The 22,768-nt window shown below is 41.0% G+C and overlaps 1 protein-coding gene across 3 annotated transcripts in view; it reads left to right on the top strand.

Annotated features, from left to right (window-relative positions):
- Window positions 1-22,768, top strand: part of scaf4a (SR-related CTD-associated factor 4a) — an 87,867-nt gene that overhangs the window by 47,129 nt on the left and 17,970 nt on the right. For 2 of the 3 annotated variants that reach the window (XM_055644505.1, XM_055644503.1), the window contains exons 5-16: window positions 115-256; window positions 5,743-5,879; window positions 6,847-6,981; window positions 7,158-7,252; window positions 7,571-7,691; window positions 9,529-9,738; window positions 9,820-9,911; window positions 16,785-16,975; window positions 17,327-17,427; window positions 18,951-19,064; window positions 19,564-19,720; window positions 21,142-21,257. In XM_055644505.1, coding sequence (XP_055500480.1) covers window positions 115-256; window positions 5,743-5,879; window positions 6,847-6,981; window positions 7,158-7,252; window positions 7,571-7,691; window positions 9,529-9,738; window positions 9,820-9,911; window positions 16,785-16,975; window positions 17,327-17,427; window positions 18,951-19,064; window positions 19,564-19,720; window positions 21,142-21,257 — 1,611 coding nt within the window. The remainder of the gene's footprint in view (window positions 1-114; window positions 257-5,742; window positions 5,880-6,846; window positions 6,982-7,157; window positions 7,253-7,570; window positions 7,692-9,528; window positions 9,739-9,819; window positions 9,912-16,784; window positions 16,976-17,326; window positions 17,428-18,950; window positions 19,065-19,563; window positions 19,721-21,141; window positions 21,258-22,768) is intronic. The other variant, XM_055644504.1, reaches the window with a different exon arrangement.

Genomic DNA, 22,768 nt, shown 5'->3' with positions numbered 1-22,768 from the left:
ATTGTGTATTGTCAATATGAATTTATAAAGACTGCATTCAAGAGTGAATGTCATGTATATTAATGTTGATTCTATGTGTCGGTCAAATAATTGGTTTATTATTTTTTTAAACAGAGTAAGATTGTTCGTGTATTGAACTTGTGGCAAAAGAATTGTGTTTTCAAGATTGAAGTTATCCAGCCATTATTGGACATGGCAGTTGGGTCACCACCAACTTCTGCTCCACCTGCACTGGACAATGCTCCTAATAATACAAGTAAGAACAGACTTGCTCTTGAATATTATGTTAGTTTAAAAATAAAGTAATATAATTGTGGCACTTTCATTGATTCTGATATGTATCTCCTTCACGTCTGCTTTATTTATCTTAATTTGCAGTGTAATTAACTATTTGAATCAGATGGCCTCTATTTGAATGGACTTTTCAATTATTTACAGGACTTTACAATATAAGCATTAGTATTGAAGGCGTTGCTTTAGTTGATTAATAACTTGGCATCAATCTTTTGACAGGACTTTTAAACCTGGTATTAATGTTATTACTGCAACATTAGCTGTGATAAATAGAATGAACTGCTGTCCTTCAATTAAACCATATGTACATTTTGTAAATGGAGAAATGCATTACTTTGGTCAAATCAATTGAAAATGTGTTCCTTTGAATTCATACTTAAGCATAATGTTTTAACGGTTTTTGACAGATGGCATTGACTACAATGTGTGTCCATGGAATAAGTGCTATAATAAATGTAATGTTATTTTCTAAAGTTAGCCATAGAATTGAAAGGCATGGGTCCCTTTCATGGTATCAAATAATAGCAATATGAACATTTAATGAAGTTTAGAAAAGGCTCAGCACCACAATTAAACAAACTTGCCATTTTTCTATTCCCATGTTCTTGGGCTTTCTCTTGGGATCGTGAACGGCTTGCTTCTGTTCGAGTATTGTGGGTTCTGAAGTGGTAAATGAGATAAAAGTGGAAACCACAAAGAGTAGTTGATGGGGTGCGTGGAAGGTAGTTTATGAGATGGTGCACTCCTTTTGTTACTACCGCAAGGCTTCTGTGTGCTTATGATACAGGTTTTCAGGTAGAATCATTGAGCTGTACAGCACAAAAACACCTTGTCCCTGCTGACCAAGTTGGCCTGCATTTGTCCTTAAACCTGTCTGTCCATATAATCTGTCAAAATATCATTTAAAATTCATAATTACAATAAATACTAATTTTTACAGCCCTCTTTATAACACAATTTGGATATAGCGGACAAACCTACTGACCTTCACCTCCAGTTTGGGCTGCCGACACAAGCCCAGGCCCACACCGCCTCCCTGTCCACTTCGGGCTGGGCTGCCCATGTCATCTCCGGCTGCTTCCAGGCTGGGCTGATGACCTTTACTGCCAGGCCAGCTGCGTCGTTAGCACACTCCGCCGCCGCAGCTACATCTAGGTTAGACCTACTGCCAACATTGCTTCCTTGGCAAGCCACCACTGCCGACCCTTACCTGCACTCCAGCCACCCATGGATACTTGCCACTTGCCTCAATTCACATTTACTCCTGCACTGTGTCTATTATGTGTATTAACCAGCACACACAGTTCTTTATTACTAGAGGTCTGCTTTTGGGCTGGAAGCTCATTACCATGAGTACCATCCAGATTGGATCTACTCCACTAGCTGCAGATATGAGACATATATTCTTTGATGTCCTTGGAAATGTTAGATTTCCTCGAGGAACCTTTGAGTGCAACCTTGAATCTTTTTCTTTGTTATCTGGTAATCTTACAATGCTGTATCTCATCTCTGTATAGAGTCTCTTTTGGGAGTCAGGAATCAGAAAGCAATGTAGCTGACCAAGAGTAACAATCTCCTCAATGCTCGTGATGTTGCCCAAGGAGAGGGCACTGATGCTGGTTGCTAGTCTTTCCAGTAGCAGGGCTCCACTTTTTAGGTTGCCAAATGACAGTTTAGGTGGTCATTTAAGACAGCTTGCATGACATGTGCGATAATGTGGTCGGACAAAGTGCGTAGATACCAGTCGGAATTATACTCAATGAAGCATTCGCATATTATTTCTGCTTCAAATAAAGTCACAAACTAAACATATTCACCAATCAAGACATGATATATACCACAATGACATGCGGCAAAATTATAATACAGTATCTCAACTCTTTTTACACGTTGCAATTAGTGCAATTTCTATTATTTCTTTCCACTTCCAAACAAAAATGTGGTTGGATTATTCAGCGTATGATCAGCCTGTGTCAATAAATCCTGGACCATGGTCACATATATGCTTAACCATGCACACTACAGATTGATGCAAACATGTTTTCTGTGAAGGACTGAAAATTACCATGACATGGCCATAGCATGGGCCGTTATTGCTATTGGTACAGAAACACTCTCGCTTCCGACATAATTTATCCACAACAAAATATACAGCTTGCAAGGAAATTTCAAAAGACATTTTATGATAATAGCTGTTAAAACTGACTGTACCCTTTTGACAGGTTAAACATCACACTAACTGACAAGAGATGGTCAAAGGACATAATTGCAGCAAATGTTCTTTTGGTAATATGTTTAAAGGTGTCAAAACGCCACATTACCGGACATTCAGATTAGATGTATGTTGTGAACAGCAATGAAGATACCCAGTTTGTACGCACCAGATTTAAAAAAAATTGATAAACGCTGTTTCCATCATTCCCACTTCAGAATTAATGTTAAAATTTTAACTGAAATATCTCCTGACCAAATTTGTGATGTGTATGACCGACTGTAAAAGTAAAATCTGGATAAATCCAATGTATAGTTGTGAATGTTGTCATTAAATAACCACTGTACTGATACTCCATATTAAGAGCATTGATTTGCCGGTAAAATGAATTCTGTAATAAAGTGTCAACGGTAGCAGTGACAATCGAACACTGCGGTTTTAATGTATCATGTGTTCACAATTTTATTAATCCATCTTTATGGATTAAAAACAAATAATAACATTGGGAATCAATGTTGTTGAGAAGGCAATCGGTGCGGAATGGATGGATTGAGGCTGGGGAATTAGTGCGTGTTGGTTGGAGTAGATAAAATTGTGAGGGGAGTGCGCGGGGGATCAGTACGGGATGGACGGGGGGATCTGTGCAGGATGGATGGAGGGGGGGAATCAGTGCAGGGTGGATAGGGGGGGGTCAGTTCAGGATGAATGGGGGGGTCAGTACAGGATGAATGGGGGAGGTCAGTACAGTGTGGATCGGAGGGTCTGTGCAGGATGAATGGGTGGATCACTACAGGATCGATGGGATGATCACTACAGGATGGATGGGGGGATAGGTGCAGGATAAATGGAGGGGGGGTCAGTATGGAATGAATGGGGGGTCAGTACAGGATGGATGGGTGGGAGCAGTGCAGGATTAATGGGGGGGGCAGTGCAGGATGGATGGGAGGAGCAGTGCAGGATGGATGGGGGGTGGCAGGAGATTAAATGTGAGGTGGATAGGGAGATCAGTGCAGGATGAATAGATGGGGGGTGGTTGGATGGGAAAGGGAGCACAGGGGATGTCAATGACAGAGAGAGAGAGAGAGGGAGAGAGACGGGAGAAGGGGAGAGAGACGGGGAAGGACAGAGGGGGAGAGACAAAGGGACACAGAGGGAGAGGGGCAGACAGAGGGAGAGGAACAGACGGAGAGGGACAGACAGGGAGAGGGACAGACGGAGAGTGAGAGGGACAGACGGAGGGGGAGAGAGACAGAGGGGGTGGGGAGGAAGGAAGGTCAGCGCTCCTCATTCAACACCAGCATCATTGCCCCGCTGCCTTGGCCATTCCTGTCTGCCGCCAAAGGGGGAGGCAGTTGGGATCTCCTCACCACCGCCTCCCCTCCTCCGCCAGCCAACAGGAAGGTGCGGAGTCGAGCGGTGCAGGCGCTTCAGATGGCAGAACGGGGCCTCATGCTCGCTCCCTCTCTCCTCCCAGCCTTGTTTTGAAAGCGCCGCTGGTGGAGTGGCACACAGCGGCTGCTATCAGGACAGGTGGGGTGCGGGAGGAGGAGGAGGACCCGCTGTTGCTGTGTGGGACCCATCATTCGCTCCAATTCTCCGTCACCCCGCACCTAGTATCTTTGACTCGCTAGTATCTTTGATGTCACGTTCCTTTTCTCCAGAGATGCTGCCTGACCCACTGAGTTACTCCAGTTTTTTGTGTCTATCTTCGGTATAAACCAGTATCTGCAGTGCCAAGCCAGGCAAAATGACTCGGCATTTAGGTTGCCCGGCGGTACTTTAGGTGGTCATTGGCACCCGGGCAACCGCTAATTTCGAGCCCTGAGTAGATATGGAGGATTTTGTGGATATGACATTGATGGGATTCATGCAGTGCCATGAGATGCTTGCTGCAGATGGACTGAGATGCAACATCTGAAGTCATGATCTTCAGATATCCTTTTCCTCAATCAGCCAAATGCTGTGCTAGTACATTGAAGGTTGTAATGAAATGTACATTCTGCTCAGCTGGGGGCATAGTGAGCTTCACTTTCACTCCAACTCCAAGAATACTGCAAGCAGCAAACATTGCACTATTTATGACGCCTTTGTCACCAACAAATGAGATGTACTGTGGAATACCCTCCTCAATTTCAGCTGCCCACACAACTTTAGCTCCACTTTAAATTTTCTCCATAAAGGATTGCAAACCATGGATCTACTCCAGAACAAATGTCAGTGATGACTGGTCTTAAACAAAACTGTTTTATTTCCCAACATGGACAATGCTTATGTTTGCATCTGCTCAGAGGCAAAGTTCCAAGACATTGACTCATTCAGAAAAGCATATGATAGGATTAGCCTTATACTTGACACCTGCCAGTTAAAAATCAACCACAAACCTGCCCCTTGTACACCTCACCACTGTCCAACAATAAAGGTTCATATCTCAGGAGCCACTTCTTGGCTAAGGCTAATATCAGTATTGAAATTTAGGCATTGTGACCTATTATAGGATTTCATCAAGACTGGGTGTGTGGTTGGAATAACATAGAAGTTTGCATTTTCTGCTTTATGCATCACCACACACAAATTTGAGAATTCTGTACCTTTATAGAGCTAAAGCTTGCAAAAGCTTTTGCCTAACTTGTCCATGCGACTGAGATGATTCATCTGATCTCGTCCCAGTTGCCCACGTTCGACCCATATCCCTTTAAACCGTCCATATACATGTACTCATCCACGTGTTGTTTAAATGTTGTTATTTTACCTATCTCAACTACTTACAGTTGCATCTTGTTCTGTATACTTTTGCAGTTTTGCAATTTCAAAATATTTTACAATTTTGTTTTTGGAGCGCAAATTGAAGTTTTAACAAATTTTAGTTTCTGTAGAAATCAATGACCCATTCTGTGTGACCAGGTGCGAAGTGTGCATTGTGCAAGAATAATTGAATTGGAATTAGGATTGTGAAACTTGAGATCTTATCCTTTATGAAACCTAGAGGTTTGCGATCATCTGCAGCACCTTAATTGTCACTCTCATTTAAATTAATTAATTCAAAACGTTACTTGGTGCCTTAATCAGAAGCGCAAGTCAATTGTAGATGGATATTGTCTTTTTAGCAACTGTGCAAGAAGCAGGTTTAATGACAAAATGATGTTGTTTTAGTGTGATTTGGTTTTCAACAACATTAACAATTGAATGTTGCAGAGAAATGTGGTTCATTTATTTCTAAGTACTTTTATTTTTTCTAGGTCCACCTGTTATTCTGCCCACACCTGCACAAACTCCTCAGATTACTTCTGATTCTTTATCAGCAATAAAACAGCTACCCACATCTGATGCTTTTGTAGCTGTTGCTCAGCTTTTTCAGTCAACGCAAGGAGCACAGGTAAGATGTGGCTGATCGAACTTGCATATTAAGTCGCCCAATTGATGAGTTCTGCACCATAACATTAAGGCTGCCACTATAAATATAATAATTATATATATATATATATATATATATATATATTGATATGAAGTGGGGAGTGTCGGGTTCAATTTACCACCTGATTGCTGCCTTACTGAGTCAAAACCGTATGTTTAGACATAGAAACATAGAACATAGAAATTAGGTGCAGGAGTAGGCCATTCGGCCCTTCGAGCCTGCACCGCCATTCAATATGATCATGGCTGATCATCCAACTCAGTATCCCGTACCTGCCTTCTCTCCATACCCTCTGATCCCCTTGGCCACAAGGGCCACATCTAACTCCCTCTTAAATATAGCCAATGAACTGGCCTCAACTACCCTCTGTGGCAGAGAGTTCCAGAGATTCACCACTCTCTGTGTGAAAAAAGTTCTCCTCATCTCGGTTTTAAAGGATTTCCCCCTTATCCTTAAGCTGTGACCCCTTGTCCTGGACTTCCCCAACATCGGGAACAATCTTCCTGCATCTAGCCTGTCCAACCCCTTAAGAATTTTGTAAGTTTCTATAAGAAACGTTTGCTTGCATTTGCCAAATTAATAGTTAGGTATTTTATCCAGGCAAACTGACTAAATCTGGAATTTCAAAACTGGCAATGACAGCATTTGATACAGTTTGTTCAAACCCCGTTGTCATTTTAAAACATAAATAAAAGTATAAACATTAATTGCTTTGAGATAGTTTGTCAAGATAAAAGCAGTGCAAGTGTAGTCAAATCTTAAGTCAAGTTTTAGAGTTACTGTTTGAAATAGTGCAGCATGCAGAAAAAGATTAAAGGATTAATTTTCTTTTAGCTCGTTTGAGATAGTTTGGCTTCCATTGTATTCTGGAAGCTGCATTTTCGGTAATTTTTATTTGATGATTATGCTGATTTTTGTCTCACTTTAGATACAACAGATATTACAGAACTTCCAACAGGCTCCAAAGCCACAATCGCCAGTTGTGGACAGCGCCATAATGTCTCAAGTGGAGGCAATAACAGCACAGTTGAAACCACCCAGTACACAACCTACCTTTGATAAGGTATGGTGAAACCGCTGAAGAATGGTGCAAATAGATATGTTAAAGAACAATGAAACATTTAAAATTATATCTCACATTCTTCAAATTTGTATGTACTTTTTAAATGTACTTTGGGGCTTTCCCCGTAAATTAAAACAAAGTGAAATTGTGACAGATTGTTTATAATTTTGCTACAGAAATTGCTTGACCGATTTGATTATGATGATGAGCCAGAACAAGTTGATGAAGTAAAGAAAGAAGAGTCTACTCCTTCACCTGCTCAAACTTCATTGTAAGTCTCAATTATCTGACAGACTTGAACTCATTAGGCTCTTACTAGCAATCTGTTTTATGATTTACCTCCAGTTAATCAAAAACTGGCACATTTTACAAAATTAGTTAAATTTTGGAACTGGAAACAGTAATTTTACTATCTTCATGGATATGCTACTATATATGTACGGTATCACTGAATGAGATTCATTGAGCACTGTTGAAAGTTGTTTACTGCGTGAAAAACTAAGTATAATTGTGAATTCTGTGAATCTTTTTAATGGGCATTCCAGTTTGATGATTTAAAATAATGTTTATTTAATCTGCTTCATTTTAGTAGCTACTCTGGAGAAGGTTTACAACCACCCATGTATCCGCAGCTTGGCATTCGACTACCAAATTTGGAACAATTTCAACAAACTTTGATGGGTCTTCAACAAGAAACATTGCAGCAACAGGTTAGTGAATGCAAGGAGCTTAAGATCTTGAAATAGCCTTTTATTTTTGGTGAAGAATTTATACAGGTCCACCAACGATTTCAGGCAACTGGTGGTGCTCCCGCGACCCTGTAATCCAGACAAAATCCAATGGCTAGGCCGGGTGAGGCGGACAATCTCATCTTCTGCGGCGATCGGCTGGTTGAATTTGCCCCCTGAAACCTGGGCTCTGGAACTCCGGCCTGGCAGCTGGAAGATTGGTTCTCATAGCTGAGTTTCGCAGCCAATTGGCGGGTCGAATTCCCCGCCTGCGGCCGAGGCTCTGGAACTCCAGCCTGGTTGGAGCCGGCAGATCCATTCCCATCCCGACTTCTGTAACTGTCTTGGTCAGAGTCCTCAAGATGCATAACTCTGGGTAAAGACATTTCAGTTCTCAATCCTGATTTGGCCCACCTCTTACTTTGAGACATTAATCCCTGGGCCTGTGCATTCCGGCCATGAGAAACTATGTATCCATGCATCCAATTGAACTGTTTTAAGATTTTTGTGGATTTCACTGAGAAATAGCAAATTGAATAGAAAACAAATATGCTGAGACTGTTGTGACATCTCAAAGATGAATTATTTTAATTTATCTTCCATGATGAAACATTTGATTAATGCATATGTGTTGAATAGCATCAGCTGGATCATGTGACAAAACCTCTCAGAATACACAATCTTCACTTTTGGCAACAGAATGTTCCTCCTTCTTGCTTGTCCTTGGCAGCATGGGTTATTTTTAGTAAGTCCCAGGAGACCTTGATTCCGTGTATTGATTGGTACATAATCTTTTAAAATAAGTCCAGTACACCCTCGCTTTAACAGACCCCTTTGTAACGAATTCTGGATGTAGCAGACGGACCTGTCGATGCCATCCGGCTTGCAGTGCCTCCCCGGCTGCTTAGAGCCCACCCTCAGCAAGGGCAAGGTGTACCAGCCCTTCAGCCACTGCACGGTCCAGTTGACGTGGCTCTTGTCATGGCTTACGTTGTCGCCTTTGGGGACAGTGCTTTCTTTAGGCCTCCGCCACAGACAGGACCTGCTTGGTCCCCATGGGGCTCCCTCCCCTCCCACCTGCTGCTGCTTCTTTCTGTCGGCCATCCTGTTGTTTGCTCCGGGAGTGTATCCTTCTCCCTTTGCTCTATCCACTCAGCCTCTTCCCCCCATCTCTGACACCTTACTCCCTCCATCCACCACCGCTTCCTCCACCCCAGGAGTCGCCGACATACTGTATAATAATTACTTAAAAGAGAATATATATATATATATATTTTGCTTTAAATACATTTACTATACCTCAGATCTTCTCAGATTTCTAAGGTAGACAAAAATGCTGGAGGAACTCAGCGGGTGAGGCAGCATCTATGGAGCGAAGGAATAGGCGACATTTCGCCTATGTGGTTCTTTAATATCCTCTTGATGATTATGAAGGAACCTTTCGCTGTCGGGTCCAAAGTTGAAATTATTTTGTTCCATTTCAGGAATATCTTAAAGGATTAAGTACTTCCAAAATAGTTTAGATCAATTAAGTAACCAGTCTTTAAGTGCATTAAGACCTTATGCATTGTGTTAAAGGAGAAACATGCACTATTCAGAAAGATTTTCGTTTAAAGCGTTGCTTAATTAGCAGTTAAAAATATGTTTTCCCTTCCAAGACATATTGAAGTTTATCTATGATTAAGTAGTAAGTAGGTGTTGAGGATGGGTGTCTTCATTCCAAAATCACCTATCTCCTATATGTTAGGTCTCTGTGTAATGCAAAAAAAGTTTTTAAAAGGTCTGTTATTAGAATTTATGATCATTTATTCTATTTCAGATGCCCCCGCCTCCCAATGGGCAGTTACCAACTTATGGGATGGTTCCTGTTCATCCTTATGCAACTATGCCTCAGCCTCCTATGCCTCCTGTACCGCCTATACAGCCTGTTTTCCAAGACTACCATACTCCCACTGAAGTACAACAACAACAACAGCAACAGCAACAACAGCAGCAACAGCTGCAGCAGCAGCCGCAGCAACAACTACAAGTGAGTTTAATTAATATTATGATGTAAATAATTTAACTACTCGTGACAGAATGATCATTGTAGTTTTATTTTGTCTTCAAGGAAGTAGATATGGAGATTGAAAAGCCCGATATCCATGAAACAAAACGTCATAGTGCAGAAAATAGACGATCACGCACTCGATCTGGATCCAGGTTAGTAAAAGACTAAAGTTAGGAAACTGTTTTGAGGATTTGCAACATATGAATGTGCTTGAAGCAGATTCAAGGATGTAACCATTAGTCTTCTGTACAGTTCCTTGTTGGGACCACCAGCATATGCATTGATAATGACGGGTGATGTAGTGGAAAGCCACATATTCTGACTATGTTGGTAGCATAAGGAGGAGGAACATTGTAAGCAGAATAAAGGGGAATACTGAATTTTGGATATCAACGGTGTGTGGACAGAACAGGCTAATGGATTTCAATGTAGGCAAATGTGTGACCTGGCATTTGCAACCTAAAAAAAATCGAACAGAGTGCTTCTGGTAAAAGCAAGAAATTGGGAGATTTTATGTACATGGGTCATTAAAGTATAGAACAGTGTTTTCACAAATCTGTTGGGTAGTGGTCTACATACAATGTTATTAGTGCCAAGAAGACAAAGGAAAGTGTGTGACCTTTGGGTGATTCCCTGTACAGACTGTCAAAAGTAATTATGCGGAATTTCTCTTCTTCGATTTTCAAATGAGCACAACTACTTTGCTAGATTCCTAGTGCGAAACACTTCAAACCTTTAGTTGGAATATTGACCTAATGGCACATTGAGCACATAGTGTAAATGAGGCTACGCCCCACCTCGGAGAATGTAACTTTGCCAGGAAGTCCTCAGATAAGACTCTGTCAAGTTTTGTCCTAAACAGCTGCATAACATGCGCCTAGGCTATTGGTGGGGATGTACACTGAAACTGGTATCAGTTTCTGTGAGAAGCCATCAACGCAGTGAAAGGTGCCCTCTGAAATGTCTGAAACTCTTGGCTATTTCAGAGCAAAAGCTTGACTTGTTATACATGCGTCATCTGTGGGGAAGTGTGGAGTCCTCCTACCATTCCATACTGATTAGTGAAAATCTTTTACTGTACCATGAATGTATTTGCTTTAAAACTTTGAATGAATGATAATGTTAAGTAATGGAAATAATGTGACATTGAGAAAATATTTGCTAGAATACTGTGCACCGTACACCTTTGAATCTTTGAAAATGAATACATTTAAGTGGCAGAAGCTAATGCAGATAATTATTAGAGCTGCTAGTAGAACGTTGGCCTTTTAATGACTTTGGCTGCAGAGGTTGTACGTCTTCTTAAGCCCTTTGCTCCTCTTGGGGTCATTGACAAATTTCCTCCACCTCACTCAGTTATTGGCAGTTCTTTCGAGATCTCCCCAGTTGAGCCCACTCTAAGATATTTCTGTCTGGACACCTCTTCTCCAGCTGTTCCTGGGGCCACCTCTTTTCCTTTTTCCTTGGGGGTTCCATTTCAGGGCTTGCCGGGTGATGTTTGTGGCAGGTTTCCTGAGGGTGTGTCCAATCCAACCATTTTCTCCTTCAAATTTGTAAGTCAATGGGCTCCTGGCTTGCTCTTTTCCACAGGTCCACATTGCTTACTTTGTCTCTCCACCAGATGTTAAGTATTCTCCTAAGGCAGGTGTTAATAAATGTTTGCAGCCTGTTTGTAGTGTGTTTTGTTGTTTTCCATGTCTCTGACCCATACAGCATCACCTGTTTCATATTTGAGTTAAAGATGCATATTTTGATGTTGATTGAGATGATTTTTGAGCTCCAGATCTTCCTGAGCATGTTAAACACCACCCTTGCCTTATGATTATACTTTTTATGTCTGTCTCTGCCCCTCTGGTGATGTCCACAACACTGCCTGGGTATGCAAATGTTTCTATCTCCTCTAGAGCAGTGCTGTGCATAAGGATAGGGTTGCTGGTTTTGGAGTGGATCCTCATCACCTGTGTCTTTGCTGTATTGGGTGTAAGACCAAGTATTGTTGCAGCTTGTGAGAGTCTGTCCGTCTTCTCCTGCATTTATATCTGTGTGTGTGAAAGGAGAGCTATGTGGTCAGCAAAGTCAAGATCATATAGCTGCTCCCACATTGTCCACTGAATTCCATTTCATTTCCCTTCAGTTGTTTCCATCATGATCCAGTCAATTGCCAGTTGGAACAGGAATGGTGACAATAGACATCCCTACTTGACACCCGTCCTGACACTGAGAGAGCTGCCTTGCATGCATAACTTTGCATGAGGTTCCATCACACGAGTTCTTGATTAAGTTTATGATTTTGGTTGGAATTCTATAGTGGCCCATTAGGCGCCATAGTGTTGTCCTGTCTAAGCTGTCAAATGCTTTCTCAAATTCAATGAAGTTGATTTACAGGGATGTGTTCCATTCAATAGACTGCTCCATGATGATGCGTAATGTTGCTGTGTGGTCTGTGCATGAGTGATCCTTCCTGAATCCTGCTTGCTGGTCCCGTAGCCTCTTGTCTACAGATTCCTGAAGACGTTTGAGGATGACCCGGTTGAGAATTTTACTGGTTACAGAAAGTGGGGAGATCCCTTGGTAGTTGTCACATTTTCTTAGCTCACCTTTTTTATCAGTTTCATGATGTATTCCTCTGCCCATTCTGTGGGTGTCTTTTCCTCTTCCCAAATTCTCCCAAAGAAGCCATAGAGCATGTCTGTTGATGAGTCTATATCTACTTTCAGGGCTTCAGGTGGAATATTGTCAGGGCCAGCAGCCTTGCCAGTTTTCTGTTGCTTGCAGCATCTGTCACATTTAATTTGTATTGGTATCCTGGCTTTGGGAATGTGTGTCTGTACAGCCTGTGGTGGCCTGTTTAGGACTTCTTCGAAATGTTCTACCCATCTGTCGAGCTGCGCCTCCTGGGTTGACTGCAGTTGACCGTTCTTGTCTGTAATTGGTTTATTACTATGCAGATATGTCCCGGACAATTTCCTTGTGATGGAATCTAACTCCCTCGTATTTCTTTGAGTCGCCGCAATTTCTGCCTCTTTGGCTAGCCTCTTCACCTGTGTTCTCTTGTCCCTCCTGATGTTCTTTCACACTTCTTTGTGGCATCTGTTGTACTCCTTTTGGGCCAAAGCCTTTTCAGCTCCAGTTCTTGAGTTGTTCACTATCCCCTTTAACTTTCTCCTCTGTTGGATTGTGTTGAGGGTTTCTGGTGTTATCCACTCTTCGTGCTTTTGTGTCCTTCTCCCTAGGGCCTTCTCACAGGTTGAGCTCCAAGCAGCTTTTAGGTGTTCCCACTACTCATTTATTGTCCATTCTTCCTTCCTCCTGCGCTGTAGCTCTGTGATTTCCCATGAGAGGGTATCCTTGAACTTCTTCACCACTTAAGCATTACTGAGGTATTCAAAGTTGTATTTAGTTCTTTGGCTTTTGGCCTTTTGGTGTCTCTTCAGCCTTAGCTTGAATTTCCTTACCAGGAGGTGGTGGTCTGAAGCTGTGCCTGCTCCTCTTCTTGTTCTGACATCTTCCATGGACCTTCTGAACTTTTTACAGATACAAATGTGGTCAATTTGGTTTTCTGTGACATGATCTGATGACACCCAAGTTGTTTTGTCGATTGTTTTATGAGGGAATACACTTCCCCCAATCACTAGGTTATTGTTAACACAGGTCTCAAACATCTTGCCTTTTTCATTCATTTTCCCCACTCTACGCTTTCCCATTATTGCTTCATATCTCTCGTTTTGGCCTCCAACCTTAGTGTTGAAGTCACCCATCAGGATAATGAGGTCTCTGCCTCCAATACTAACAAGTAGGTGGTTCAAGCTGTCATAGAACCTGCCTTTGATCTCATCTTCTGCATTGTTGGTGGGTGCATAACATTGAATTATATGGGCTTTCACTCTCTTGTTAGTTTTGAAGGTTGCGGAGATGAGGTGAGAGCTGCTGGGTTCCCATTCCGTTAGAGCCTTTCTAGCGTCCTTCGTCATTATGATGGCCACTCCCTCAGTATGCTTCGCTCCATCCTCTTGCTCTCCGGAGTAGATAATGGACTGCCCGCTGACCAATTTGGTCTCCCCTGACTGTGTCCATCTTGTTTCAGCCAAGCTGAGGACTAAGAGATTGTAGCGTACCATTTTGTTGGCAATTGTGGCAGCCTTGCCAGCCTAGAACATGGTTCGGATGTTCCATGTCCCCACAAGAATGGATTTCTTTGGCGTCAGAAGGTGTGTCAGCTTCCCAGCGCCCTTGCGGGTTTGGCTGGGAAGCGTCATGTTCCCCATCCCTGGGGCACCTTCTTCAACCAGTGTGTAATTTGGTTTTCATTCGTCAAAGTTTCTGTAACTCACACTTTTTACCAGGGTGGGGTAGTTAGCCCCATGCCCAACCCCCAACCTGGAGGACCAGGGACTGCTTCATCTGCCTCCTCACCCGAGACCTGTCCGGTTTGGTTGAAACTGCCAGGGATATGAAACCCCATCCGGCATAGTTCTCTGGTTCACTGGAGTACACAAGCCTCTCCTCCACTTCAAGGTTGCAGTCCAGGAGAGGAGAAGTTGTACTACTGCTTTGTAAAATGCTAGCTGGGCCACTTTGGAGTAATTTGAGCAGACTAGGATACATTGGTCTCAAGACGGCGTATAGAATAGATTTGCAAAAATGATTGTAATTGAAGGTTTCAATATATTGCAGTGAACTGATCAGTGAGAGAAAAACTTTTGGTTCTTGGGGAGTCAAGCTTGAGAAGGTGTAGCCTGAAACTTAGCCCAGGTCACCTGGATGGATGGGGTGTTAGAAGTTTGGAACAGTATCCTATAAATGGGAATTGATGTTGAATAAATTATTCATTTTAAGTCCATGATAAACTTTTTGGAAACCTCCATATTCAAGAGAAATAGACAGAGAAAGGCAGAAAAAAAATTGAATCATCCAGTACCTCATTGAGGCCAGGTTTGAAGGATTAAATGATCTTCTGTCTTTTCTGCATTTTAGTGAGCAAATTATTTTATTTTAGGTACTATTTATTTCTACTGTTTGGCTAAAAATGTAATAATAATTTCCCATCTTTGATCATCATTACACTGGGCTAGCAGCTTTTCGGCCAGATCCTCCAGGACACATGGCACAGAGCATCTTGGCACTTATTATGCATTTTCTTTGATTTCCTCCTTGTTTGGGGTAATCTTTGTTCCACTTGACAAGTCTAAATAGTTAAATGACTACAATTTAAGTGTTTTTTGTCCTCTGGAACAAAGTGCAAGTGTATGAAATATAATTTCGCGCAATTTTCCATATTTTCTTATCAATTTTCCTCACAATTACTGTGGAGATGAATGAAACTTGATTTCTGGGAATAAATGGTCGTGTTAAATTACAAATCTTTGTCTCTAATACTGACAGGCAAAATATCTGCCAATCTGGGTGCTAGCCTCAATTTTTTGTGTCCTGGTAAATTTGCATTGTTATCTATATACCTATAAAAGTCTCATCTTGTGTGTTTGTGTAGTTTTGCATCTTCCTCAAAACGCCATGCGCTATCATGTAAAATTTTTACATATTCAAACTCACATTTTTGTGCTCCACAATATAATCAGGTTCACTTAACATTTGATGCTATATTTTACATTATTGATGATTAAAGATTAAAAAAAGCCAAATTTAACATGATTTTTACTGTTAAAATCCTTCCTGCCTGCTTCCAACACACTTTGATACAAAGTTGCAAGATAGGAACACTGAACTTTTCACCTCAATGGGATATCACAGCAACAGGAGGGGGAGGGCAAATTGGTATTGCAATTGGAACTGCTGTGGCAGGCAGGGAAAGTGCAAATAGATTTTTTTTTTAAGTCCACTGCTGAGGGAGGCAGGGGAGTGCTGGAATCTTACATTCGGGAACGTGTTGAGTTGGGGGGGACCATGCCTCCCATGGGGGCTACGGGTTAATGGTGCAATAATGCGTGGGGAACTGGTTGCATTGGGGAACCAGGCCTCCCGTGTGACAGGGACCCAATGGTTCCCGGTCGGTCTAGTTTACTCTAAATGTTGTTTATTCTGTCAATTAGTCATAAAATTTGACAGTCAGATTAACCACCTTACTCTATATTTCCTCAAATGAATATTAAATACCCATAATGTTTGTATTTCTCTGTTCAGACTTATTATAGAAGTTAATGGAATAAGTAACATTTCAAAATAGAGTCATGTTTGAAATGCAAATTAAGAAATTAATATTTTAAAAGGATAAAATACTGAATATTTGATGAAAGAATGGGTTGAAGGATGAGAGGCGATCTTATAGAATTATATGTAAAATTCTTAAAGGATTGGACAGGCTAGATGCAGGAAAACTGATCCTGATGTTGGGGGAGTCCAGAACTAGGGGTCACAGTTTAAAAATAAGGGATAGGCCATTTATGACTGAGATGAGGAAAAACTTCTTCACCCAGAGAGTCGTGAATCTGTGGAATTCTCTGCCACAGAGGGCAGTGGAGGCCATTCACTGGATGTTTTCAAGAAAGTTAGATTTAGCTCTTGGGGCTAAAGGAATCAAGGGATATGGGGGCAAAGCAGGAACAGGGTACTGATTTTAGATGATCAGCCATGATCATATTGAATGGCGGTGCTAGCTGAATGGCCTACTGTACCTATAATTCTATGTTTCTATGACCAAACACATCGCAAAAGATGCATTAATCAACTTGGCACAATTTTCTTTCATATCTGGGACCTGGTTTGAATTAATTTGAGGCTCATATTGTCTGTTTATAATCGCTAATAAGCATAGCAGCTGAAATGAGGGAAGTTGTTCTCCTGTAGGGAATGTGAATACTGAGAACAATGCAGTGCCTAATTATTAGCATTGACATTCAGTTTGGAGTATTCATGGAATTCAGAACGATTTGGAACTGGGATGGGCCTGTATTTGTTTTGAAGGCTGACGGTTAAATTATAGATGAGTCGTAAGAGGTGATATGGAACATAAAGTTTGTTTCTTTCTTTAAAATAAAATTTACAGGGTGCATAAAATCTATTATCCACAGATCACCAAAGAGGAGGCGTTCTCGGTCCAGTTCTAGGTCCCGAAGATCAAGACATAAACGTTCTCGTTCGCGATCCAGGGAAAGACGTAGGCACTCTCCTCGATCCCGAAGCCAAGAAAGACGTGAACGAGAAAAGGAGCGAGAACGCCGGCAAAAAGGGCTTCCTGCAATTAAGTCTAAAATTGTCAGCGGTGGGTGAATTAAATCTAGCATGAAAACCATTGACACTTGTACCTTTAACACATTTCACTATCATTAAATGAGTAATCTGCCATGGTCAGTGTATGGATATGACTTTTACTATTTAGTTGAAATCATATCAGAGACTTTCAAAATGACGTAGTGCTTATTCTAAGTAATATTACTTATTTGTTTCAAGGTGTCCATCATTGTTAAACCACAGAAAATGAATCAAGTGGTTTATTCCTTAAATTTAAGAGGGATACCTGCTTTGCACATTCAAGCCAGCCCTATTCCTAAAACATTTTCTCATAATATTAACGTAAAATATTCTTCATTTAAATTGCTTATCTTATCTACAGTTTGCAGCACAACACTTTGGATAGGACAGCTGGATAAAAGAGCAACTCAGCAGGATGTTGCAAATCTTTTGGAAGAGTTTGGCCAGATAGAATCTTTGAATGTAAGTATATGTTATCCTTAGTGACCAGTAACCTGTTGCATTGGATTAGATACTTGAATTAGACCAGTGTATAAATAATCTGGTGTTGAATATATGGAGCTGGCTGCCTGTCAAACATAATTGCTGTGGCAAAGGAAAAAGGGATAAATCAGTTCAGGTGTCTGTCTTGAATTTGTATCTTCTGACTCCTGCAGGAGATAGTTGGATATATATATCATCACTGTGAGACCTGAACTGGACTTGACGTAGCTGTTCTAGTAAAAATAATAGGCAAGTCAAGCTTAGTAAAAATTATGTTGCTGCAGGAAATTTTAACTGTGAGTGTAAAATGAACACATTATGTTGCTGGGATCTGATCAACCCTTAATGCAGAAACTAAATTCCTAGTAGATTTAAGGTTGGGGCAAAATTGGATTATTAAAATTTTATTTTTGTAAAGCAAAATTACTATCAAACTACCTTGTACCATTGTATAAAATGTATTGCTGTTCTTATCTGTAGATGTTACCAATTTCCTGGTCAGGGTTGCTTAGCTAGATGCAAAGTATAACATTGTAATCTAAAGATACCCACTTCTGCTCATACATGACAGTTCTGTTTCTCATCTTTGTTTACTTTCTGAGTGTGTAATTTGAATGCTGTATTGGACCAGTGTCGTGCTATAAATCAGGGAGGTGGCAGTGAAGCATCAATGAGCCAAAATTGCATTTACTTTATGAGATTGGAAAGGAGTGTAATTCTCCCTCAAATAGAGGAATGGGGATTCTCAAATTCTTGGAAGGAACTCGTAGAGTCAATCATTAGATATTATTTCCAGTGGCAGGTGGATTAGCAACATGAGAACAGAGTGCAAGGTAATTCAGAAAATAATCAAAGTTGAGATGCAGTAAACATTTGTTTGACATATCTTGCTGTGATTTAATTTAGTGGTGCTGGAAGCAGATCTTGTCATAACCAAAAGTGAACCAAAGAAATAATAGAAGAGGTATGTGGCAAGTGCAGTGAAAGAAGACTGATAATTAGGTTACCTCTTACAAAAAAGTGACAGAGGTATGGTGTTCTATGAGAATGCTTCCTTGTCCAGTGTCCTTGAAATTCAGTTAACACATCATGTATTTTCCATTTGATGTGACTTTCATAAATAAAATAAATGCCAGAATGTGATGCAACATTCAAAGTAATTATGCAAATTAATGTTTTTCATTCTGATATGAGTACTCTTGCTGCATTCAGCGAATGAATGTTAATATAGAAAGCATGATAGCTTTGCTACTTGTTCTGTTGCTTGCTGTAACTGCTCATCAACATGAGGTGGTCTAAATGCAATACAGTTTTAATAACAGGATTTACAAAGCTGTTTGTACTGTCCAGAACAAATGAAAACCTGGTAATGTTTATGATAAAAACAGAAAATGCTTTAGATACTCAGCTCAAAGAGCATTTATGGTGAGCGAAAGAGAATTTCATTGGATGAGCTTTTGGGATTTTGTTAGCACTTTTAACCTATTTTTTGCCCTCTACAGATGATACCTCCAAGAGGTTGTGCTTACATTGTGATGGTTCATAGACAAGATGCATATCGAGCCTTACAAAAACTTGGCAGAGGAACATTCAAAGTTAATCAAAAGCCTATAAAGGTATGTATTGTGCAGAGGCTAAAGCAAATGGTTTGCTAAACTGAAGCTCTCTCCTCTCAAGTATAGTTATTAGTGACTTAAGGAATTGATTTTGTTCTTTATGGGGGGGAAAAGTAAAAAGTAAACACTCTCCACAGCATTTATGGAAGATACCCTTTGTTAGTAGATCTCACTGTTAATTCTGTCGTGGTGTAGAATGTCCAACAAGTGTGCTAGAATTAGGACAGAAATACTTTTTCCATTTCTGCAAGGCTACTTTTTTGTTTACTAAACAGTATAATTAAAGATCAGAAATGATCAGAACTGTAATATGCATTCTTCAGTTACGTTGTTTCTGAAATTAATTCTGCAATGCTCTATGCAGAAGGATTGCTTATAACACCAGTATTGGATATTTTGAGGGAGCAGGCACCATAACCTTGCATAACAGGACAAATGAAACATCCTTAGATATCGAGCAATATTAAATGACGCAAACAATGTTTACTTTGCCCCCCAGATTGCCTGGGCCTTAAACAAAGGAATGAAAACAGAATACAAGCAGTTTTGGGATGTGGAGCTTGGGGTCTCTTATATTCCTTGGGATAAAGTTAAACCTGAAGAACTGGAGCGTTTATGTGAAGGAGGAGTGTTGGACAACGAAACACTTTGTCCAGGTAAGTGACAAACATGGCCACAACCAGAATGCCCACACGGGTAGATGCCTGTAGCTCTGCTGGATCTGGCATATCTATCCCATTGGGCGCCAGAACCCTCATTCGCATGGACAGATGGCACATACGTCTTGTACTAAACGGCAACAAATCCCTAGACACTGGCAGTTTACATCCAAAAATGTTCAAAGAAGCATCTTCCAAAATTCAAATGGTTCCCACAGATTACAATTTTGTAGATGTAACTCCTCTACTCAAGGAGTGAAAAAATTGGGAGCAATCGACCAATTAGCCTGGCATTAGCAATAGAGAAAATCTGGAATGTTTTGGGGCAATTGGTGGTAGAGCACATGTGAATTTATAAAAGGAAAATGATTACAGATGAATAAGGAAGAGAGGGTTGATATCTGATTTGGTTTTTAGAAGGCATTTAATAGTTTTGCTGCATATGAGATTAACCAGAATGCATGCTTGTAGCAGTATTGGTTTCAAGATTTATTGAGGGGCAGAAAAGAGTGTTGGTAATTTTTGAGTTGGGAGACTATCGCTAAAGGTTACTACAGGGCTTGGTCCTGATTTGCCAGAAGTTCACAACCTATTTTGTTGATTTGGTGAGAGCATGAAATGTAGTATTTCCCGGCTTGCTGGATATACCACACTTCATATTAGCAATGTGGCTTGCAAGTAGAATACAGTGGCTCTGCGTGAAAAAGACAGCATTTGTCAGTGTGTGGAGGTGCAGCAGAAGGAATGCGACATGAAAAGTACTAAGTCATTCAGTTCTAGTGTTTTGTTAATTTATATGGACCTGATAAGGTAAGTTGGAGCCTGATGAAATTGCCTGATTTCCACTGAAAGCACAATGAATGTGAGGTGATGGTATACAGCATAAGAGACAGGGCTGGAGTAACTAAGTGGATCGGGCATCATCTCTGGAGAACAAGGATAGGTGACATTTCATATCAGGGCCCTTCAGGCATATTGTGGTGGTGGTGGTGGTGGTGGGAGGGAGGGGGGAAGCTGAAAGAGAGGAAGGGCAGGACCTAATCTGGGAAGTAATAGGTGAATACAAGTTTTAAAGGGGAGGGGGTTGATATGTAGATGGTTGAATCAAGGCCAGAGATCAAAAGACAGAAGGTGTGCGGCAAAAAGATTGAGTCTATGTATGGTCTTACCGATGTAAAGGAACAACATTGGGAACAATGGATGCAGTAGACAAGGTGAGAGGAGATCTGCTTTTTTACAGCTTTGTGGCTGACACATTAAAGAAACTAAATGTTTAGTGCACAACCAATCTATCTATTGTCGGAACAGACATCGGACTATGGTCTTTTTAATGCATAAAAGAAACAAACAACTCTATTTCTTCCTCAGTCACCTGTGGAATGCATGTCACATTTGATTCCTTTCCATATTTGCATTAGAATGGAAGAATATTACAAAGGCACCAGCAGCTGTCGTTGAAACATCTGAAAATGGCAGTACAGCAGTAATACAGTTAGAAGAAATGCCTCCAACCTCCATACCCATGCCAACGCAGGTAAGAATGAACTGTTAATCATATTATATTTAGCTGAGATAAATAAAACTTTCCATGAGACAAGTAGAGGAATTCCGATTCTATTACATAGTGTTAAGTCATCTGTTATTCCAGAAAAGTTCAAGAAGGTTGGTTCTTCTATATTTATATATTTCCTAGGGAGAATATGTCCAGAGTTACCTTTGTTTACATAGAAAATAGGTGCAGGGGGTGGCTATTTGGCCCTTCGAGCCAGCAACGCCATTCGTTGTGATCATGGCTGATCATCCACAATCAGTAACCTGTGCCTGCCTTCTTCCCATATTCCTTGATTCCGCTAGCCCCTAGAGCTCTATCTAACTCTCTTTTAAATTCATCCAGTGAATTGGCCTCTCTATACCGTCTTCTGTGGTAGAGAATTCAAACAAATTCACAACCCTCTGGGTGAAAAAGTTTTTTCTCATCTTAGTTATAAATGGCCTCCCCTTTATTCTTAGACTGTGGTCCCTGATTCTGGACTCCCCCAACATTGGGAACATTTTTCCTGCATCTAGCTTGTCCAGTCCTTTTATAATTTTATATGTTTCTATAAGATACCCTCTCATCCTTCTAAATTCCAGTGAATACAAGCCCAGTCTTTCCAATCTTTTCTCATATGACAGTCCCGCCACCCCGGGGATTAACCTCGTGAATCTACGCTGCACTGCCTCAATAGCAAGGATGTCCTTCCTCAAATTAGGAGACCAAAACTGCACACAATACTCCAGATGTGGTCTCACCAACTGCAGAAGGATCTCGTTACTCTTATACTCAAATCCTCTCATTATGAAGGCCAACATACCATTAGCAACTTGTGGACTTTTGCAAATATAGGATTTATCATCGTGTTCAGAATATCTGGTTGAATGTTGTTAAGGGAGACATTCCATATCCCTTCTGTGAAGCATTAATCATCAGAATTAGATGGTAGCTGAACATTTAGGTGTTGATCTTTATATACTTGGGGTTGATTCATCGTCTGTTTATTTTGCTTTTGGAAAATATAAAGCTATTCTGAATACAATCCCATGAGACAGTAAACGGGCTGTCCCACTTGGGCGACCTAAATCCGCGAGTTCTGGCGAGTTTGCCCTCGACTCATACTCGCAACATGGTCGACACGAGGTCATAGGAGGTCTTTGTAACTCTCCTTCATGCTCGAGAGTAGTTTCCGTCTAGGCCTCAGCTAGGTCGCGGCGTATTTTTAAACATGTTGAAAATTTCCCTCGAGTAAAAAAAGGTCGCCATGGAAAAAAATCAACTTTTTTTACTCGTAGGTTTAGTCGTAGGTTGACATGTTAGTCGTAGGTAATCAAGGGTAGTCGAAGAGAGATCGAAGGAGGTCATCTTCACTCTCCACTATCCAGTGTCCAATTTTCCCGTAGCTAGTCGAAGCTAGTCTTCAACAGGTCTTCAACATGTCATTTTTTTCAAACTCTCCTAAACTCTTCTAAACGCGCCCATTAGGTCGCTCGTGGGACAGCCCCTTTAAC

Source organism: Leucoraja erinacea, chromosome 13 (assembly GCF_028641065.1).
Source record: "Leucoraja erinacea ecotype New England chromosome 13, Leri_hhj_1, whole genome shotgun sequence".
NCBI lineage: Eukaryota > Metazoa > Chordata > Chondrichthyes > Rajiformes > Rajidae > Leucoraja > Leucoraja erinaceus.
Note: the sequence above shows the minus strand (reverse complement) of the source record. Positions and strands in the feature narration are given on the sequence as shown.